This window comes from Crinia signifera, chromosome 9, assembly GCF_055691185.1.
Source record: "Crinia signifera chromosome 9, ASM5569118v1, whole genome shotgun sequence".
NCBI lineage: Eukaryota > Metazoa > Chordata > Amphibia > Anura > Myobatrachidae > Crinia > Crinia signifera.
This window is the reverse complement of record NC_139225.1, coordinates 6,123,067-6,142,361: the sequence shown is the minus strand read 5'-3', so window position 1 is coordinate 6,142,361 and position 19,295 is coordinate 6,123,067. Positions and strand designations below refer to the sequence as shown.

Sequence of the window (19,295 nt, the reverse complement as noted above, 5' to 3'; positions counted from 1 at the left end):
GTTTAGCGGAGTTCTCCCAAGCCTCCAACTACAAGTCTGTTTTCCTTTCTCAGACCGACAAGAGCCGCTAGTGTTTGCAGTCATGTTGCCCACACCAGCCGCTGCCAACGCAAACAGAGCGCTTGGACCGTCTTCCTCCGAATACCCAGCAGTCCTCGGCTGGAAGCGGGATGCCAGGAATCAGCAGCGGCTATCCGCAAGGGCAATCAATAACTGTTAGAGAATAGGCAGGGGGAGGAGGGCAGCCAGTTCACACCCTGAGTACCTGTGCCCAACTGGGAAGGCAGGGCATGAAATAAAGCCATTAGCTGTCTCCTTTATGCCAAGAGCTGAAATACATCTGTGTCTCATTTGTGCTCCAGCCGAGCGGACAGGCACAACCTAGGCTGGCAATTTCCCTACACTCCCTGCATGTGCAACACTTTTCATGCCACCGCTCTCCCCATGAAATGGTTAACTGGGAAAACTTGTCAGCATTGTTACATGGTAGAAAGCTGATTGTTTATTTATTCTTGGAAATGTGCAAACTGCCACCATTGTATTAACTCCTGGTGCCAAATGGTTATTAACGGGGGTAACAAGGTGTTGTACGCTAGAATCCGGTGTACAGTGTCTCCGTTTCACGCTGTAGTTCATTTATAAAATCTGAATTGGGCCTACAAGGCATGTCAGAGAAACGGCAACACCTCTCCCCCAGACCCCCCCCCCCCCCTCCATCCTCTCCCTCCCTGCCCCAATGAAACAGGCCGCGGCCATAAAGGAAGATAGAGAGACCCGTTAGCTGAGAATGATCGCTATCATTAAAGAAGGGAGGAGGTTTCACTTATCACCGCCAGCTTTGTGCATGGCAGGTTGGACGAGGCGTCCACAGGTAGAGCAGGAGGATACAAATTGCAAGGGTCCTAGAGGCCTTCTGTGCATTCAGTAGCAAAAGCACAGTCTAATGAGCAAACACAGTCAACCATCCTTTATCTCTGTCCTACATCATCGATCATCAATGGCCGGGCTTGTGTTTTTAACCCAGAAGGGGACAAATACATATTCCACAAATAGGCCCCAATTCACTAAACATTGTTTTGCTTAAAACATTTTTACAATATTCTGTAATGTTTAATATTTTTTTTTTTAATGCTCTGTGTGATTGTGTTATATATATATATATATATATATAAATTTTTTTGTGTTTTTTTTTTCTTCACTTCCAATAGCATATCCTGTTATTTCAACATTATAATACATTTATTGAATGGTTTATGTAGTTTAGGATCTGAGTTTTTAGAACCTCATTTCGGCCATTGCTGTTCAGGTATTTACGTGAATAGGGAAGCAGTTATGTTATAACAGTGTCGCTGCAGTCTTCATACAATTACAAAAAAAAGTATATAGCGGTCTATATCCAGCCAGCAAACAGCCTCATGTAGATGTCAGTGTCAGAGACCAAGAAGAAAAATTCCAACATAGGGGTATTCAATGGGGTGGCAATATTGACCGTTTTCGACAAGAATACTCTAGGTCGAATTGACCTTCAACCTTTTCACTGTCCGTCATGATCTTCTGACTTTTGGAAGCTTTCCGCCTTTATGGTCGGATGCAGATGCCAATTTGGCAATTTATATAATCTGCAAGTGGCGAAGTCCCGGATGAAAGCTGTCTGGATTGAATAGGCCCTGGCTGATCTTTCGGACTATTGTAAATATTGACCAGGATTGAATACCTGCCCCATAAAAATAACCCCAAATAAGAAGAAGCCTTGGAGAGTGATAAAGCTTCTGTCACTTTTGCAGTAGTAGTTTTCCACGGGGTCTGATTGTAATCTTTCCATTGGTGAAGCAAGTGTGTGGAACAAATAATATGCCCCAGTGATTGGCAACAGGTGGCCCTGGGGCCGTATGCCATCCTCCAGGACTTTACTGGCAGACTGCAGCTCCCACTTCCGTCCTTCTTATTCCTTTGTTATAGGGTGTGATTCTTATTTAAAAGGCCTGCTAATATTTCAGATGATGTCCCTTTGATTTAAACGTTGAAGGTTGAAGGGCCCCCAAAGATTGTCAGGTAGCCTCTCATTGTTCTATCGCCTCTGTATAGCCATATGACCTTTATGGAGTCTATAAAATATGACATGATGACTGGAATGTGTTAATGTATATAAACAAATACACACACTACTACACACTAGTGTGTTGGTCTCAATACTAACAATTGGGCCGGGGTTGCAGGATTTTTTTTTCTCTTTCCCCATCTTGCCATCTCTGTCCCTCCCTTTAATCCTTCCCCTTCCTATATTGCACTTACTTCTGTATACCCCTTGTCCCCGTTTCTATGTCTTTCTCATCTCTGCCCCCTTCTCTATAATATTATTAATCCATCATTAGTTAAGAGGCAGTTATTGACGTTTGGGCATCCCAGCGCCCTTTGTCAAGACCAAAGCATTTAGGGGTCTCTGTAAGTACTTGTTGAACCTGTATAAGTGAGATCCTCTATAAGTGAGAAATGGGAAAAGTTATAAGTGAGAGACGGGTGCCGGACGGGGTCCCGACAGTTGGGATCCTGACAGTTAAAACACAGACAGAGGGGTCCTGACGGCCACCGGCTATTCTCCCTCGTGGGGTCCATGACCTCCATAGAGGGAGAATAGAATAGGTGGCGAGCGTAGCGAGCCCGCAAGTGGCTTTGTTGCGCTTGCCATGCTGTCTGAGTCCGGCCAGTCAGGATCCCGATGTCGGTATCCCGACTGTCGGTACCCTATACCACACCCGTGAGTATATTATACCACACCTGTGAAGGTATTCAATTAAGTCTGTTTTTTAGGATATCCGGGGAAAAAAATGACCTTTACTGTAGTATTCAATTGTGTCCGTTTTCAGAAGGTTTTTACCCACACTGCAGGTGGGGCAGAGAGAGAGTTAGATTTGGACAAGTTATGTTGTTTCTGTGCAGGGTAAATACTGGCTGCTTCTTTTTTCATACTGCAGTTTGAACACACCCCACCCAAATCGAACTCTCTGCACGTGTTGCATCTGCCTCAATTAGGCCCTCAATTCTCTAGTAATATAAATAAAGACCAGTAATATATATAGTGGTACATATATATTTGCCCTATACTTTTTGAGTATGTACAGATGCAGCTGTTCTGATCGGCTGCGCACGCACCCGTGGGCGCGTGAGCATCTCACATGCTCGCTCATACATTGCCGAGAATGGGGTGCGCGATCGTCTCAGTTGCACGTACGCCACATTCGCTGGCGGCCTCATGAATGGCGCACCGTGGCCCAGCTAGAGGTTTAAGGCTCCATCTGTAGTTCTTGTTTACTCCTCTTACCATTTGCATTTCTGAGAATGTTGGACAACATGTAATGCTGGGTACACACCAGAATGATGCAGACCGTGAGCGGCTCATAAGACGATCGTACAACCCTCTCACAATCTGTGGAGCTTACGATCTGCAAACAATCTGATTGCCACCTGTACCTAGTAGATACAGTATGTGCAGGTTCTGAGTTACTCTGATTTCAAAGCAGGATCTTATTGGCTATCCCAAATCACATGACAGTTGTTGACAGTTGATAGCCAATAAGATCCTGCTTTGAAATCAGAGTAAATCAGAGCCTGCACATTTCTAGTACCCAGTTGATTGGTCGCTTTTCAGATCCTACCTGCTGCAGGTAGGATCTGAAAGTGACCTAATGAGCCGCAGGGCCACGAATCGGATCAGAATTAGCCTAAAACATGCCCAATTTATATACAATCGGTCGCGATTGCATCTAAATCGGGTTGATTTTGGCCAAATCATTCCGGTGTGTACCCTACAGTGCCCAGAATACGTCAGTGTGGCTGTCATCAGTATGACCTTGTTGACGCTGTACATGTTGATATGTCACTTTCCGACATAATGTACAGGTCGACATTCTGGTGACGACTTTCTAAATGTTGACATAACACCTCACTTGAATCCTCCTTTAGGTTCCCTCTCTGTTCCTCTAGCCAGGAGCCATATCGTCCTTTACGTGTGTTGCACGGGGGGACATGGAGTGCAGGGCTAGTACAGAAACAAACAAAACATGTCCTCTGTTGGAGGCAGCTGCATCTGACTGTAAGACTGGGGCAGTGCCAGGCAGAGGTCATCAAGGTCATTGACATCTTGAAAATTCTGTCAAATTGAGAAATAAATACCTTTTTATTTAAGGTTGTAAATTCAGCTGAGCACTTTCAGGATTGCAACATAAGTGTTTGTTGTGTATGTGGTGTATACAGTGTTATGTATCCTTAGCAGTGTATGTGGTCTGTGTTTATAACCACCACTATACATCTTCCCCCACAGAAACGCAGCTCATGGATTCTCCTTGATCCAGGTGGACAGTACGAACGTAACAATGCGCGAGATCTTGGAGAAAGCTCTGAAACGAAGGAAAGGATCACAGAGGAACTCAGGTGTGTGCGGCATCGGGGATCGGGAGGACGCGATCATGTGCTTGTGGCGTATTAAACCCATGCAGTATCGTGCCAATGGTGTACATAATTCGGATTCACAATTCATGTATGAATATGTTTTGTGTCTCGTCTTATGACCCGGCGTATCTGTCCAACATGGTGAGTTGGAAAATGTGTCAATATGTACAAGTGGCTTAATAACATTCTGAAAGAGTTAATTCATGGAATTTTCAGCCCCCCCCCCCCTCCCGTTCCCGTATTCCCCTCAAAAGGACGGATTCTTTAGCTTCCCGTGAATATAAAAAGTTTTTCGTGTTCCAGAACCCCTCAGCGCTATTGTTCCTTGCCCAATAACCCGCGTCCTATCCATCACAAGGTTTAACAAGCTATCTATGGGCATGAGTAAAGGGGGGTTGCAAGTTTTTAATAAAAGTGGTGAGAGATAAGGTAGTGAAGGACACGGTAGAACAATCTGAAGGCCGTATCCCCATGGAGAGATAAGAGCGTCTAGGAGAGATCAGATCCTCATAAAGTCAGAGCGAGATGGAGAGGGGACGGAAGGCTCCTTCTGCTGCCAACGTCTGCAAGCAATTTGGCAGCGCTCCAGAGTCTATTGTTCAGCCTGGGCCGTGGGCAGCCTGCTCCAGATGTTACAGCTGCACGCGCTCAGATTGTGCCAGCTAACAGCATGCTGTGGTACCCAGCTCCTCCGGACGCCCATCTCTGACCGCTGAGATAGAATTAAATGATGATGATCTCTCTCCCAAGTTGGGAGACAGAACTACGCGTATAAATCTCCGTCCCATCACAGCGTGAGAAGTCTTTATCCATCATCACTCATAATGAGCAAGTCGTTAGCTCGCTGCAAACGGTCTGTTGGGCCGGGCTGCCTTCTCCCCTGTTTCTTCTTCTCCTTTCGCCGTTTGTTTATTTTTTTTTTTATCTCCTCTTTTGTGCACTTTTTTTCCCCCCGACTTGCCTTTATCTAGTGTATCTGTGAATTATCTCTCTGTGCTACCGCTCGCAGGAAAGTGAGACCAGGTCAATTAATCACCGCCCAGGAACTCGCTGCCTTGTTCTTGAGTCTTTCTCAAGGTCGCAGTCAGCTCTAACTACTTCAGAGGCCAGCTGCATAAATACAAGGCCAGTCTTGTTGCTGGTGTCCACTTACTGCAATTGCGCAGGGCAAGAGGTTGACGTCGGAAGACATTTATGTAATCCCTTGACTGTAACCAAAGAATTTAGCTGCCAAGTTAATCTCGCCCGAGCAAATACGTGCGTGCCTGCAGCAAGAATGCATCTGCTTTCTGTAATTACCTATGATCTGGGCTGATATTGCTTGTTTAGAACAGTGCGTCTCTATTATTCAAAAAACATTGTTCTCTTTTTGGGAAAAAAGCAACAGATTTGGGTCAGCGGTTCTCCTGCTGTTGGGCTGACAACACTGTAGGCAAAAGTTTGCTGAGAGTTGTAGTGCAGCACCAGCCCGAGAGCTACTGTTGGCTACAGTACAACTAAAATGACCTGAACACAAAGACATAGAAAATATTATCACAGTACTGTAGTGCAGGAGAGGTTCTGTGTTTTGTCTGGTGCTATTCAGGGGTACCACACAGAGAACAAGAGAAAATGCACACACACTATACACACTCAAACCCCATACAATATTGCCTGTTGTGTACACTGTATCATTATTATTGTGCGCTCCCACACATTACCGAAGTCTTCCCTCGTCCGAATATGTCCAGATGAGGGAGTCCTCGTTAACGACGGTCATGTGTCGCTCAACCCACCGTCGCTCCCTTACATCCTTGGAATCAGCAAGTGTGTATGCACCTTCCAATGCCAGCCCCCCCACCACCACCAATATCTGTGTCGGCGGAGATCGAGTAGTGTGTAGGGGGCTTAATAACACCTGCCAATCAGAACAGTTCTAACAAACTTTAACATGGATTAAAAACTTGATCGGGTGGAACCTAAACATTATCTTTTGCCCAAAAAGTATGCTGTGAATCTCGGTTTTACTTCATGTTAAATTGCAGAATTTAGTATAGTTTTCATTATTGTTTATGGTGTGCTATTGTGCAAATAATTAGTAAAAGTCCAGAAACCTCTCAACTATCGTCTATACCAGCGGTTCCCAACCATACCCCTTGATTAGTCTTTTTTATTTTTGTGTATCCCCCTCCTCTCAATATGAAATATCACAGTGCTTAAGAGTGGAGTGGAAGTGAGCGGAATGAGTGTCCTTTTATTATTATTATTACCAGTTATTTATATAGATGACACATATTCTGCAGCGCTGTACTCGCATCAGTCCCTGCCCCAGTGGAGCTTACAAACTATACCAGTATATTTTTGGAGTGTGGGAGGAAATGGGAGTACCCAGAGGAAACCCACGCAGGTACGGGGAGAATATACAAACCCTACACAGTTAAAGCCATGGGAGAATATACAAACCCTACACAGTTAAAGCCCCGTATATATAACACATGGTGGGGATAGAACCCATGACCTCAGCGCTGTGAGACAGTAATGTAACCATTACACCGTCCGTACTGCCCCGTATATATAACACATGGTGGGGATAGAACCCATGACCTCAGTGCTGTGAGGCAGTAATGCTAACCATTACACCATCCGTGCTGCCCCGTATATATAACACATGGTGGGGATAGAACCCATGACCTCAGTGCTGTGAGGCAGTAATGTAACCATTACACCGTCCATACTGCTCTGTATATATAACACATGGTGGGGATAGAACCCATGACCTCAGTGCTGTGAGGCAGTAATGTAACCATTACACCGTCCATACTGCTCTGTATATATAACACATGGTGGGGATAGAACCCATGACCTCAGCGCTGTGAGGCAGTAATGTAACCATTACACCATCCGTACTGCCCCGTATATATAACACATGGTGGGAATAGAACCCATGACCTCAGTGCTGTGAGGCAGTAATGCTAACCATTACACTGTCCGTACTGCCCCATATATATAACACATGGTGGGGATAGAACCCATAACTTCAGCGCTGTGAGGCAGTACTGCTAACCACTACACCATCCGTACTGCCCTGTATATATAACACATGGTGGGATAGAACCCATGACCTCAGCGCTATGAGGCAGTAATGTAACCATTACACCATCCGCACTGCCCCATGTATATAACACATGGTGGGGATAAAACCCATGACCTCAGCGCTGTGAGGCAGTAATGTAACCATTACACCGTCCGTACTGCCCCGTATATATAACACATGGTGGGAATAGAACCCATGACCTCAGTGCTGTCAGGCAGTAATGCTAACCATTACACCATCCGTACTGCCCTGTATGTATAACACGTGGTTGGGATAGAACCCATGACCTCAGTGCTGTGAGGCAGTAATGCTATAACCACTACACCATCCGTACTGCCCCGTATATATAACACATGGTGGGGATAGAACCCATGACCTCAGCGCTGTGAGGCAGTAATGCTGACCGTTACACCGTCCATACTGCCCTGTATATATAACACATGGTGGGATAGAACCCATGACCTCAGTGCTGTGAGGCAGTAATGCTAACCATTACACCATCCGTACTGCCATGTATATATATATATAACACATGGTGGGGATAGAACCCACAACCTCAGTGCTGTGAGGCAGTAATGCTAACCATTACACCGTCCGTACTGCCCCGTATATATAACACATGGTGGGATAAAACCCATGACCTCAGTGCTGTGAGGCAGGAATGCTAACCATTACACCATCCGTACTGCCCCGTATATATAACACATGGTGGGGATAGAACCCATGACCTCAGCGCTGTGAGGCAGTAATGCTAACCATTACACCATCCGTACTGCCCAATTACTGTACAGTGTAGTGTACAGTCAGGAATCGTGTCCATCTGTGTCAGGCTGCTGGCTGCGTACACTCTCTGGGGTTCCCGCTAATGCTGCTGCTTCTTCCACCAGAGGTGTCGGAGTGGGGCAGATGAACACTGATGTCTGAGGGCAGCGCGGGTAGCTCCCGGAGGATTGCTGGTCGGGCAAAAGCAAGACAAGACGCTGAAGTTACGCATCGTGATTTGCTGGGACCAGTCTTATTGTATCGCCACACAAGCTGATCAAGCAGTAACACAAGTGTGCTCTGAATATAGTCCGCTAGTAATACAGTGGAAATTGACTATAGCCAGGCACATAGACGATTTGGTATTTGTGTATTATCACGGCGCCCAAGATTTTGATCACAGGGCATCGCATACTATGCGATCAGATGCGATTTTTAATTGTATGACATGCGATTTGTAATTGTACAAGCACCCTGATGGGTGCTTACGAAGTTAAATGCACCCCCATTGTCAACGCCACCCCCACAATCAACGCCAACCCGAAGCGTGGCGAGTGCAGTGAGCCCACGGGGGGCGGAGGTACGCGTCTTCCGACCTTTTTCATACACCCACTATCCACGTCGGCGTGGAGTTGACTTTTTATAGTGGCGAGCCACCGAGCCCGAAGCGTGGCGAGCGCACGCGGATTACTTGACATGTATTCAGCGGCCCCTTGCAGGGCTCGCCGCGCTTGCCACACTTCGTGCTCGGTGCCTCACTGCGCTCGCCACACTATCTAAAATTAACTCCACGCCGACGTGGATAGTGGTAGTATGAAAAGGTCTGAGGACGCTTACCGCTGCCCCTCGCGGGGATCACTGCGCTCGCCACGCTTCGGGTTGGCGTTGATAGTGGGGGTGGCGTTGATAGTGGGGGTGCATATAACATAGCAAGCACCCATTAAAGTCCTTGTACAATTAAAAATCGCATTGCATGCCATTTTGCTGGCATGCGATGCTATGCGATATTTTATTGTACATTGCGGGTCTTTTCACCCGAATATCGCATCGCATCCCATCGCATACCACTAATTAAGGTATGCGATGCAAGGGCGCTGTGAGAGTACACAAGTACCGACGATTCTATTGGCAGATCACTGCTATTATCCTAGAAGAGCAGAACTAGGAAGCATGTTTGTGTGCGAGTGCTTGGCTGTGGGTGGCTAACATTAGCTGACCTTGAGGCATGGTAAAATGAAGCACAGACTCTGAGGTGAAATACCACCTCTGACCACGAAAGGTCACTCAACGGACCAAATCACACCTTTGTGTGTTAAAAGATGTTACAACAGAAAGTGAAAGCAATTTTTGCAGGGACACTGATCTGTTTCAAACTTGCTGGGTACGCAGAGGGGGAGCTCTGAAGACAGATTAGAGGTAGGAGCAGATAGTGGGTGGGGTGAAGAGTTTGTGGACTAAAAACTGTCACAGGTCAAAGTGAAAGTACATTGCAGACATCATTTTGACCTGCTTTTTACTAGTTCTTTAGAATTTTACAAATTCTTTTTTAGTTAATACGACATTGTGGCGTACAGAGGATATGTGTTCAGATTTGGATCTTGAGCAAAGAAAAAGAAACTGGTTCTGTATTATATGGTTGGCATATCTACAAATATAGTGACATCCCCAGGCAAAATCTAGAGCCAGACCCCAAATGTGTAGTTGTCCTTGTAAGTTGGATAGTTAAGAGGTCATGTACCGCTTCGCCCCTACAATTCACGTGCTTACTCCAGTCTGCTCTGAACACAGTGTGCCGGGTAAGGTATCGCAGATTTAACCCTCTCACATCCCGTCCCGAGGCAGCCTCAATCTGTAAACTTCCCGGGCCAGGAATATTTAATCCTTTTCCTTCTCTTCCAAGCTCAGACTTCTCTCCACATTTAATTGTGAAACAAGGTCCCTGGCCAACATTTCTCGGGGGTGACCTGAATTTTCCACAGGTCACAAGGAGTTATTAAGGCGCAGCCATCGGACGGCTGATACCTTTCAGCATAAATGAAAACATCTGTTTATACGGCATGTCACAGCTGTCAGACTTCTGCTTCTTAAATTGTCTAAAGTGACACAAAATAGCCCAAAAATGGTCTGTGCTGTTGAGTAAGCATATTATCTCAGCTTAGCAGGAAGCGGGAGAGCCGGTGACACCAGAGATCAGATGGCCCGCGTCTGGCGCACAAATGCTTCTCAATTAATAAAATTGGCTGTAACTATTTCACTGCCGCGGTCTGCATCAAAGCCTATTGTGTATGTATCTGTCTGCCTCATACGGCTTACATCGGCCCAAACGCGGCCTTCTCCTTGTTCTAGCCGATACCAAATTCTCCTGCTTTTTACTTCAATAATCTGCTTTTAAAAACACCCATAAGCCCCATACACACTTGCCGATATCGGGGGACTGGAGCGATGGTCAAGATAGTTCAGACCTCCTTGTGTGCACATATTCAGATGAGGGGGTTGTTAATGACGTGCAGGCGCACGCATCATCAGGAGCCGAAGTCACTCCTGGGTTTTAGACATGCACAAACAGGGCCAAATTCAAACCCAAATGAACCAGTTTGAATTGCCCCTATATGCGATGACCCCGTATGAATCCATTAGCCTTCACATCCCGTACGCTTATGAATTTGACAGATCAGTAGTTCAAAATTAAAATGTTCTCCGTTTGGCAATCCTAATAGATTTACCGGAGACTTTAATGAGTCTTCCCTAGTACTGTATGTTCCCAAACATATTGCATATATGGTTCATCATCGCTAGAACAACGCTAGTACCAGCAGTTGTCATTTTGTACATTTAACACCCCCCCCCCCCCCTTTTTTAATACAGGTTGAGTATCCCTTATCTGAAATGCTCGGGACCACGAGCATTCTGGATAAGGGATTTTTCCGGATTTTGGAAAAAAAATTTTTAAACATACGTATTTGTCCCCCGGCATTCACGGCAGGCCTCCAGCACCGTCTCCGGCATCTCCAGCGGTCCCAGGAGTGCATTGCGCAAGTTCCCAGGCGTTTTGGTGATGTCACCGGCGCGCACACACACTCGCGCAATGCACTCCTGGGACCGCTGGAGACGATGCTGAAGGTCTGCCGTGGACGCCGGGGGACTTGGACACAGTTTTTGGAATAATTTGGATATGGGATGCCCGGATACGGGATACTCAACCTGTACAGCTCTTGCACATAAGGGGAACTAAAAAAATTTAAAATCAAAATAGCAATATTTTGCAATAAATGAATGCACTATTCATTATGGTGGTGAAATGGTAACCGCATTGTTAAACACATTTTAGGGATAAGGTGCTTGCCTGCATCGATCATAGTGCCAAAGATACTGTAAGAGTGCAATAGACGTGTAGTAGTTGTGCTTTATTTGTATGTTTTCTATGGCATATTGAATTATGGCCGCACTATTTGTGGAAACGTGTCCCTGTAGTCAAGACGTTTGCAATTATTGGAGCAGATTTATGAAGCCTGGTTAAGAGATAAAGTAGAAGGTGACAATGTACTAGCCAATCGGCTGTGTTAAAAATTACTGTTAGGGGCTGTTTGGTGCTTTATCACCTTTCACTTTGTCTTCACTTTATCTTTTCACCAGGCTTAGTACATCTGCCCCATAGTTCCTAATTTAAATGCAGTGGACTGTGAACAGAAAGCCGATGCCCAGACAGAAATAAAAACCACCCCAGCAAAATTGTGATTGCATCACAATGAGTGATCCGTTTGCAAAATCCGAACCGTCCAACCGTTTTTTTTCCCCGTCTGCACTAGTCTGTGGCTTCCAATAATCTGCTCAAGAATCAGGCTGGAAGCGTTCATCGCTGATATCAGAGAGCCCCCTGAAAACCGCCTGGGCACAACTGCACACACCCAGAAAACGCCAGCTTCCTGTCAATCCAGCTGCAACTACTCTGCGAGCGCGCTGCGTACGAATATATTTCTGCTAATTTGCCCCACACGTGGGCAATGCGAACAATGTGCGTACACTGTCGTTAGATAATCGCTCTTATATGTGAATTCTCTGATTAGCGATCCCTCCCGAATTAGGCCGGTAGTGTCATTTCAGGACGTGGAGCATACGTTTTATTCATATTGCAAAATCGCGCTTAGTAAGCGGACACGTAATGTATTTATATTTTGTATTGACTGATGTAGGATTTTTCCCTCCTTAAAAACTTCCAGCTGGAAAGACCTCGTCTTTTCTATTGGCATTGACTGAGAAAAAGGAAATACCTAACTGTTAATACGTTTATATTGGAAAAACTTTCCGAGAGCCATTAAAGTGTCTGATACGATTTAACCATGAAGTGAGAGTACAGTACTGGAGGGATCGGGATCTGTTTGATCCCTGGCATGCAGTCACCTGGACCGATACCCCCACTTGCGGGAGCGTTAGAACCGGGTATGAATTCCTGATGGACATGCCTGGAAATTCCCAAGATGCTGGGCTGAATTCGTGCCCCTATGAAGTCTGTTACTGGCGCTGAGAGACCCACTTCTGCACTTCACCCGTCTCTTCCCAGTCCCTAACAGACATAGCTCAGCATTCCCGAGACGTACAGTATACACCAGATCCTGAATACAGCTATAAATGTCACATTGCTTCCTGTCGGAAACCATCTAATCCCCCATCGTTCACCACCACCATTAGTGGCATTCGGCTTTCCGCTGTTCTGCATAATAACTGACAGCTTTAGGAAAGCCTAATCCCCCTGCACTACTCATTTTTTGGGATGAACCCAGTTTGTCAATTATTTATTTTATCCCAAATCTATGTAACACGGGCCAAGACATCAGTGCCCCTTACCCCACCCACCCATCTTTTTCCATATTATTATTTGCAGTTTCTATTATTTAGTGCAGCAAATTCCATTGCGATTCACAATTGGAATCAACAGTGATAAGAAACTGGATGATTACAGACCAACATAGAGGTGTGAAGGCCCTGCTCGCAAGCTTACAATCACATTACTGCTTTTCAGTGATGTACACTGTACACTTTGCCCGTTATCTGTATACGCCATCACTATTTTCTGCTAGTTTTTCTCTTTGCTAATATGTCAAATCTGCTATATCTCATTTACTGCTGATGGCGGACACTGTTCCTCACTGCTTTCCACTTGTTTTCTCCATATCGATGGGGTCATTCAGACCTGATCACTGCTCCATGATTTTGCAGACCCCCGCGATCAGATAGTCTCCGTCCTTGTACAGCTGCAAATCCGCTTGCAACCCACCCTCCATCAAATGATTTTACCAGTCTGTGCATAACCCAGACCCTTCCACAACACTGCGATAGAAACAAGCGAATCAAGGCCTGCGCTGATGTCACACACCCTCCTTGGAAACACCTAAGCACTCATGCGGTTTTCCTGACACACTTTTCCGAAAACAGCCGGTTACCACCCCCAACAGCGAATTTGTCAGTCAAACTGCAAATGGCTTGGGAGTAAAAAAAAATGGTGAATTCTGTTTCTTTTTGACTTGCGTACGCATGTGCACTCGTTCCAAAATCGATTGCAAAATGGCAAACTGCTCTGATTACCCCCCAGGTATGGTTTGCTGTAGCTTGTGCTGCTATTTGTAATGTTGATGTGTAAAATCCAGTACGCCTTTCTGTAACAAAACAACCGGTTGATCGCTACTCTTACCGTGCAGGGCGGTGTCCCCACCCTACACTTGGACGATATGCCCTACTCCCTTACAGTGCAGGGCGGTGTCCCCACCCTGCACTTGGACAATGTGCCCTACTCTTTTACGGTGCAGGGCGGTGTCCCCACCCTGCCTTGGACGATGTGCCCTACTCTTACAGTGCAGGGCGGTGTCCCCACGCTGCATTTGGACGATGTGCCCTACTCTTTTACGGTGCAGGGCGGTGTCCCCACCCTGCTCTTGGCCGATGTGCCCTGCTCTCTTACAGTGCAGAGCGGTGTCACCACCAATCACTTGGACGATGTGCCCTACTCTCTTACAGTACAGGGCGGTGTCCCCTACTCTCTTACGGTGCAGGGCGGTGTCCCCACCCTGCTCTTGGACGATGTGCCCTGCTCTCTTAAGGTACAGGGAGGTGTCCCCACCCTGCACTTGGACGATGTGCCCTACTTTTACGGTGCAGGGCGGTGTCACCACCCATCACTTGGACGATGTGCCCTACTCTCTTACGGTGCAGGGTGGTGTCCCCACCCTGCCTTGGATGATATGCCCTATTCTCTTACGGTGCAGGGCGGTGTCCCCACCCTGCACTTGGATGATGTGCCCTACTCTCTTAAGGTGCACGGCGATGTCCCCACCCTGCACTTGGACGATGTGCCCTACTCTCTTACGGTGCAGGGTGGTGTTCCCATCCTGCCTTGGACGATATGCCCTACTCTCTTATGGTGCAGGGCGGTGTCCCCATCCTGCTCTTGGATGATGTGCCCTACTCTCTTACAATGCAGGGCGGTGTGCCCACCCTGCACTTGGACAATGTGCCTTTTTACTTCAGTAGACAGCAGTTGGAGGGCTGCATCTGTTGCCCTCTCTGACTTGGACAGTGGGGCTTTGACATCAGCTTAAATCTGATATTGGGACCAGGTGCCCAAACCTTCACTTTGCAAGAGGTAGCAGACTGATTCTGATTCATGCCAGCGGCATGTGCGTTGTGTGGGGGCATTAGTAACATTACCACTATCCAGTGGTGTGGCTCTCTATTGGCTCTCTAGGCTGCTGCTTAGTTTTGCTGCCTTCCCATAAGTCTCTGTTCGAACGTATACCATATGTGTAATAGGATGGTCTGTAGGCTATTCGTAGTGAATGGAATACGCATACTTATATGATAAACAAGTATCCGTACATGTGTGACTTGCAAGAAGAACCTGGAAGCTAAGCTCATGCAGAGTCAATGGTGCCTTAGGAGTCTAACTACAGTGGTCGCCGGTGACTACATCTCCATCAGGGTTCACTAATGTAATGCTAACCCTTTAGCAAATTTCAATTGTTTATGGAACTCGTCATATGGTTTTGCTCCGTTTTATGACGATGACGTTGGTCTGTCATTGGGAACATTCTAAGATGTTATACCTAGTATATCCTAGGTGGTCTCTTGTATTGCTTTCCGTTCTGTCTCCTAATGAAGCTTGGTCTGTAGGTTAGTCGGCAGCAGATCCTGTAAGCTAAATGGCAATGTAGCACAGAAATCCGCAGTAGTTTGCCGGCCTCTCTGGGGCTGAAGAGTTAAGTTGCTGTCACATTAATGCCCGGAGCATTTCCCTGCGTATCTCTCACCTCCTCTGCTACATAATGGGAGCAAAATTGCATTTCTAAACATTTGAACTGCGGGTAACCAACACCTCACTAAACTGATCTCATTCAATCGCTTCAATTTAGCAGCAGGATTTTTTCCCCCCTTCCCTCCTGCACATTACCTCAGAGCTGAGTGATGTTGATAAGGCCCAGGCCTGAAAAATTGGATCCCTGATAAGGGGTCCTGTTATCAGGAGGTGGTGATGTGAAAGGGGGGGTTGCTGTTCCTCATTTCCATTTAGATGAGTATTGATTATTTATTTATCCCAGCAAAGTGAGCCTCGCTTCCAATCTTATCTCCGCTCCGGCTTGTCAGCAGAAAAGAGAGATAGAGTTTACAGACATCACTATCTCAGATAAAAGTTAGACTGGGCCTTTTCTTCCTTTTTCTTTCTTTCTTTTTTTTTTAAACCTTGACTGAAGGGACAACTTTTTCCTCCAAATAAGAAGTGACGGTGGTGGATTTTCCAGTGTGATTCCAGCCAGATGGCAACATGTATTTAGCGAGAGCTCGATTGCTCGCGGTCATTTTAAGAGGCTGTTTCTTACATTTTTGTGAAAGTGATTGTCCATTCCGAATACCTCTTTAGTGTTTTTCTCTATATCTGTTTATCTGGGAAGTGTACACAAGATGGCTGCTTTTTCCGCTGAAACAAAATGTCCGCTTATTCCTTGGCACTGGAGCAGTTAGCCCGATGTTCCACGGTAACTTAGCTGATTCACTAATGCCAGATTTCGTCTGCCCTCGGTTATGGCACAGAGGATCAATGATGCCTTGATTGGCCAATCACATGGTCAACCGCCGACGGTCGGACTTTTCTAGTTAGAAGCCTAAAAATAGTCAGCATTGTCTAGATTGACAGTAACAGAAGATAGACGTAAGCAAAAAGCAGATGTAACAAGATCGATACAAGTGTGTTCACTTTTTTGCGTCTATGTTGACATACAGATGGAGCGAGTCCCAGCTTTGCAGGGGATGGCAGAAGAATCGCCAGCCGCCATCCCCCGCCAGCCGCCATCTGATCTGCGAAACGGGACTCGCGCATGAGATGCGCGCGCGTCCCCTTCCGGCGGCGCATCCCCTGGGTCTCCGCTGGCTTGCCGGCGTTCACCCGGGGTCCCCACCGCCTCCCCGCTCTCCCACCTAACCCTGTCCGTCTCCCTGAAGCGGAGATGGGCAGGGTTCCTGACGCCCCGCCGCCCGGAAACATTCAGATGGATCGCCAGCGGAGACAATCTGGCGATTCGCCAGCAAGAGGGAGGTTGGCTCCATCTGTAGGTCGATATAGACTCTGTATAATTGTACCACGTACCCTCCCATGGCTCTCTATGCCCGCATTACTTCGGCCATCCCTCTATGTCCACTGGGATGGTAAAGTATGAACAAGTTGGTTAAAACAAACAAAAAAAAAAAATCATGAACTTGTATCACCTTTGTCACTGTCGACCACATTCCCGTCAACCTTTTGCTTGTGTCGATCTTCTGTCGATCTAGAAGCTGCCAAACATTTTTAGGCATCTAACTGGAGGCATTCGACCATGGGATTGTCAATCTAGCCATCCTCGATTCATCAACCGGAAACGGTATAAACATGAAATAGAAATATATTATGTACTGTGTGTGCACTTTTGCCTAGAGATCACATATACTAATGTATAGGTTTATAGAAGTGGATACATTCTCCTTATAAACTAATCTGATGCGAGTGATCTTCTATAAGGTGCTATATAAATAATAAGTAGAATCGGATTGGTTGGTATCAGCAATATCTCCACTTCTATAAAAGAGCACACACTTTAGTACAGGCATGTGCAAACTGTGGCCCTCCAGCTGTTGTGAAACTACAAGTCCCATCATGCCTTGCCACAGTTTTTTGTGGATTGCTAAAACTATGGCAAGGCATGCTGGAATGTGTAGTTTCACAACAGCTGGAGGGCCACAGTTTGGACACGCCTGCTTTAGTAAATATATCTCCTGGGTTCTCGCCATTTTCACTGTAAACATTGACTATATTTTTAATGCAACCAAAGCTTCATGAAATACTAATAGTATTTCATAGTAACCCTTTTTATAGTAACCTAGGACCTTATTCTGGTTCACTCGCAAAGGCAAATTCCTTCTCAAATGGACAAAACCATGTGCACTGCAGGTGGGGCAGATGTAACATGTGCATAGAGAATTAGATTTGGGTGGGGTTTTACTTCAACATGAGCTCTATATTGCAGTGTAAAAATAAAGCAGTCAGTGTTATCCCTGCACTCACCCAAATCTAACGCCCTCTGCACATGTCCACCAGCAGTGCACATGGTTTTGTCCATTTGAGCAGGAATTTGCCTTTGCGAGTGAACCAGAATAAGGGCCTTAGTCCTGAGGCTGCTCTTCCCACCTCCTGCCCTGACCATCTCTACTTTGCTTACATACTGCCATCAGACCACCTCCTGCTTGCTTGCACCTCATGTCATTTGTCTGTCACCCCTTCCCACTAGATTGTTAGCTCCTCAGAGCAGGGCCCTCTCTCCTACACAGTGACCATCTTTGCCTGAACACTCTTCTGCTGGTAATGGCTCATCTCCTGCCTCTGGCCGCCAGCCCCTAGTAGTACGCTCATTACGCCATTGCTACTTACATCTAAGCCAGGGTTGCCGACTTTTTAAATCTCCTCTGAGAGAAGCCCGGAGAGGAGACATTCAGCAGGAGTTTGGGGGGCGGGATTTGAATGTGATGTCATTAAGCCCCGTCCCATGCTTGAAAATTGCCCGATTTGCACATCTCTGTGGAGCGGGCGTGGCTAAATTGGCTGGATTATGACCCTTTAGCCCCGCCCCCTCAGCAGAGATAAGCATATCAGGTTATTTAAATGGTGCGTTGGGGGGGGGGGGGGGGGGGCAGAAACCGGGAGGTTTTCCCACCTTTTTGGGGGGCCGGGAGGGGGACACCATTTTCGGGACCCTCCCGGCCATTCCGGGATGGTAGGCAACCCTGATCTAAGCTGTAGTGTGTATTGAATTGTGGTGCTCTTTGTTACTCTACCTGATTTTTGTTATTTATTTATTGTAATGTTAAGTTCTGTCTCCCTGTACTGTTCTATTGTATGCCCTCTGTACGGCGCTGCGAAACACGTGTGGCGCTTTATAAATAAAATGTAATGTATAATTTTATGATGCTACCCTAACAATTAATTCCCTTTATTGTGTGCTTGTGCGTCGGTTGCAGCATGAGTTTTGTACATTTCTGAATTTCACCTCAGAGCTACATTGTGATAACATTTTATTTAGTTTTCCAGTCCCCAGCTGCAGCGACAGTGCAGTGATTCCTGACTGGCGGTCAGCCTGCGGTATGCCCCGTGCCCTCGCGCTTGGACCACAGCTATATGTGTATAAGGCGTGTTTGTGCAGTAGATCAATCATTCCGCCCGGCTCTCTCCTGACGACCGCATTACTGCCTCACATAAACGCCTCCTGCTGCCACATAAACAAACTTGTTCCCTCGCAGGCCGCTGACATTTTTAAGATCTCTGTAAAGGGTACAGTAGGCCTGCAGTCGCCTGCGTGGTGTCGCAAGGAGACCCCGGTCCAGCTCTTGCCATAGTGCTACAGAGTAGGAACTCCCCCGAGGCCTTGCTCATATTGCCAGACATTTAACCTCTTCCGTCTGTATTTCTGTATTGAACTGTTTATTATGTATGTTGCCAGAGCCC

General features: G+C 46.5%; 1 protein-coding gene across 1 annotated transcript in view; it reads left to right on the top strand.

The window, feature by feature from the left end:
* MAPKAP1 (MAPK associated protein 1) overlaps window positions 1-19,295 on the top strand; it is a 153,634-nt gene that overhangs the window by 78,203 nt on the left and 56,136 nt on the right. The window contains exon 7 of the mRNA XM_083160962.1: window positions 4,319-4,428. Within this exon, the coding sequence (XP_083017088.1) occupies window positions 4,319-4,428 (110 nt within the window). The remainder of the gene's footprint in view (window positions 1-4,318; window positions 4,429-19,295) is intronic.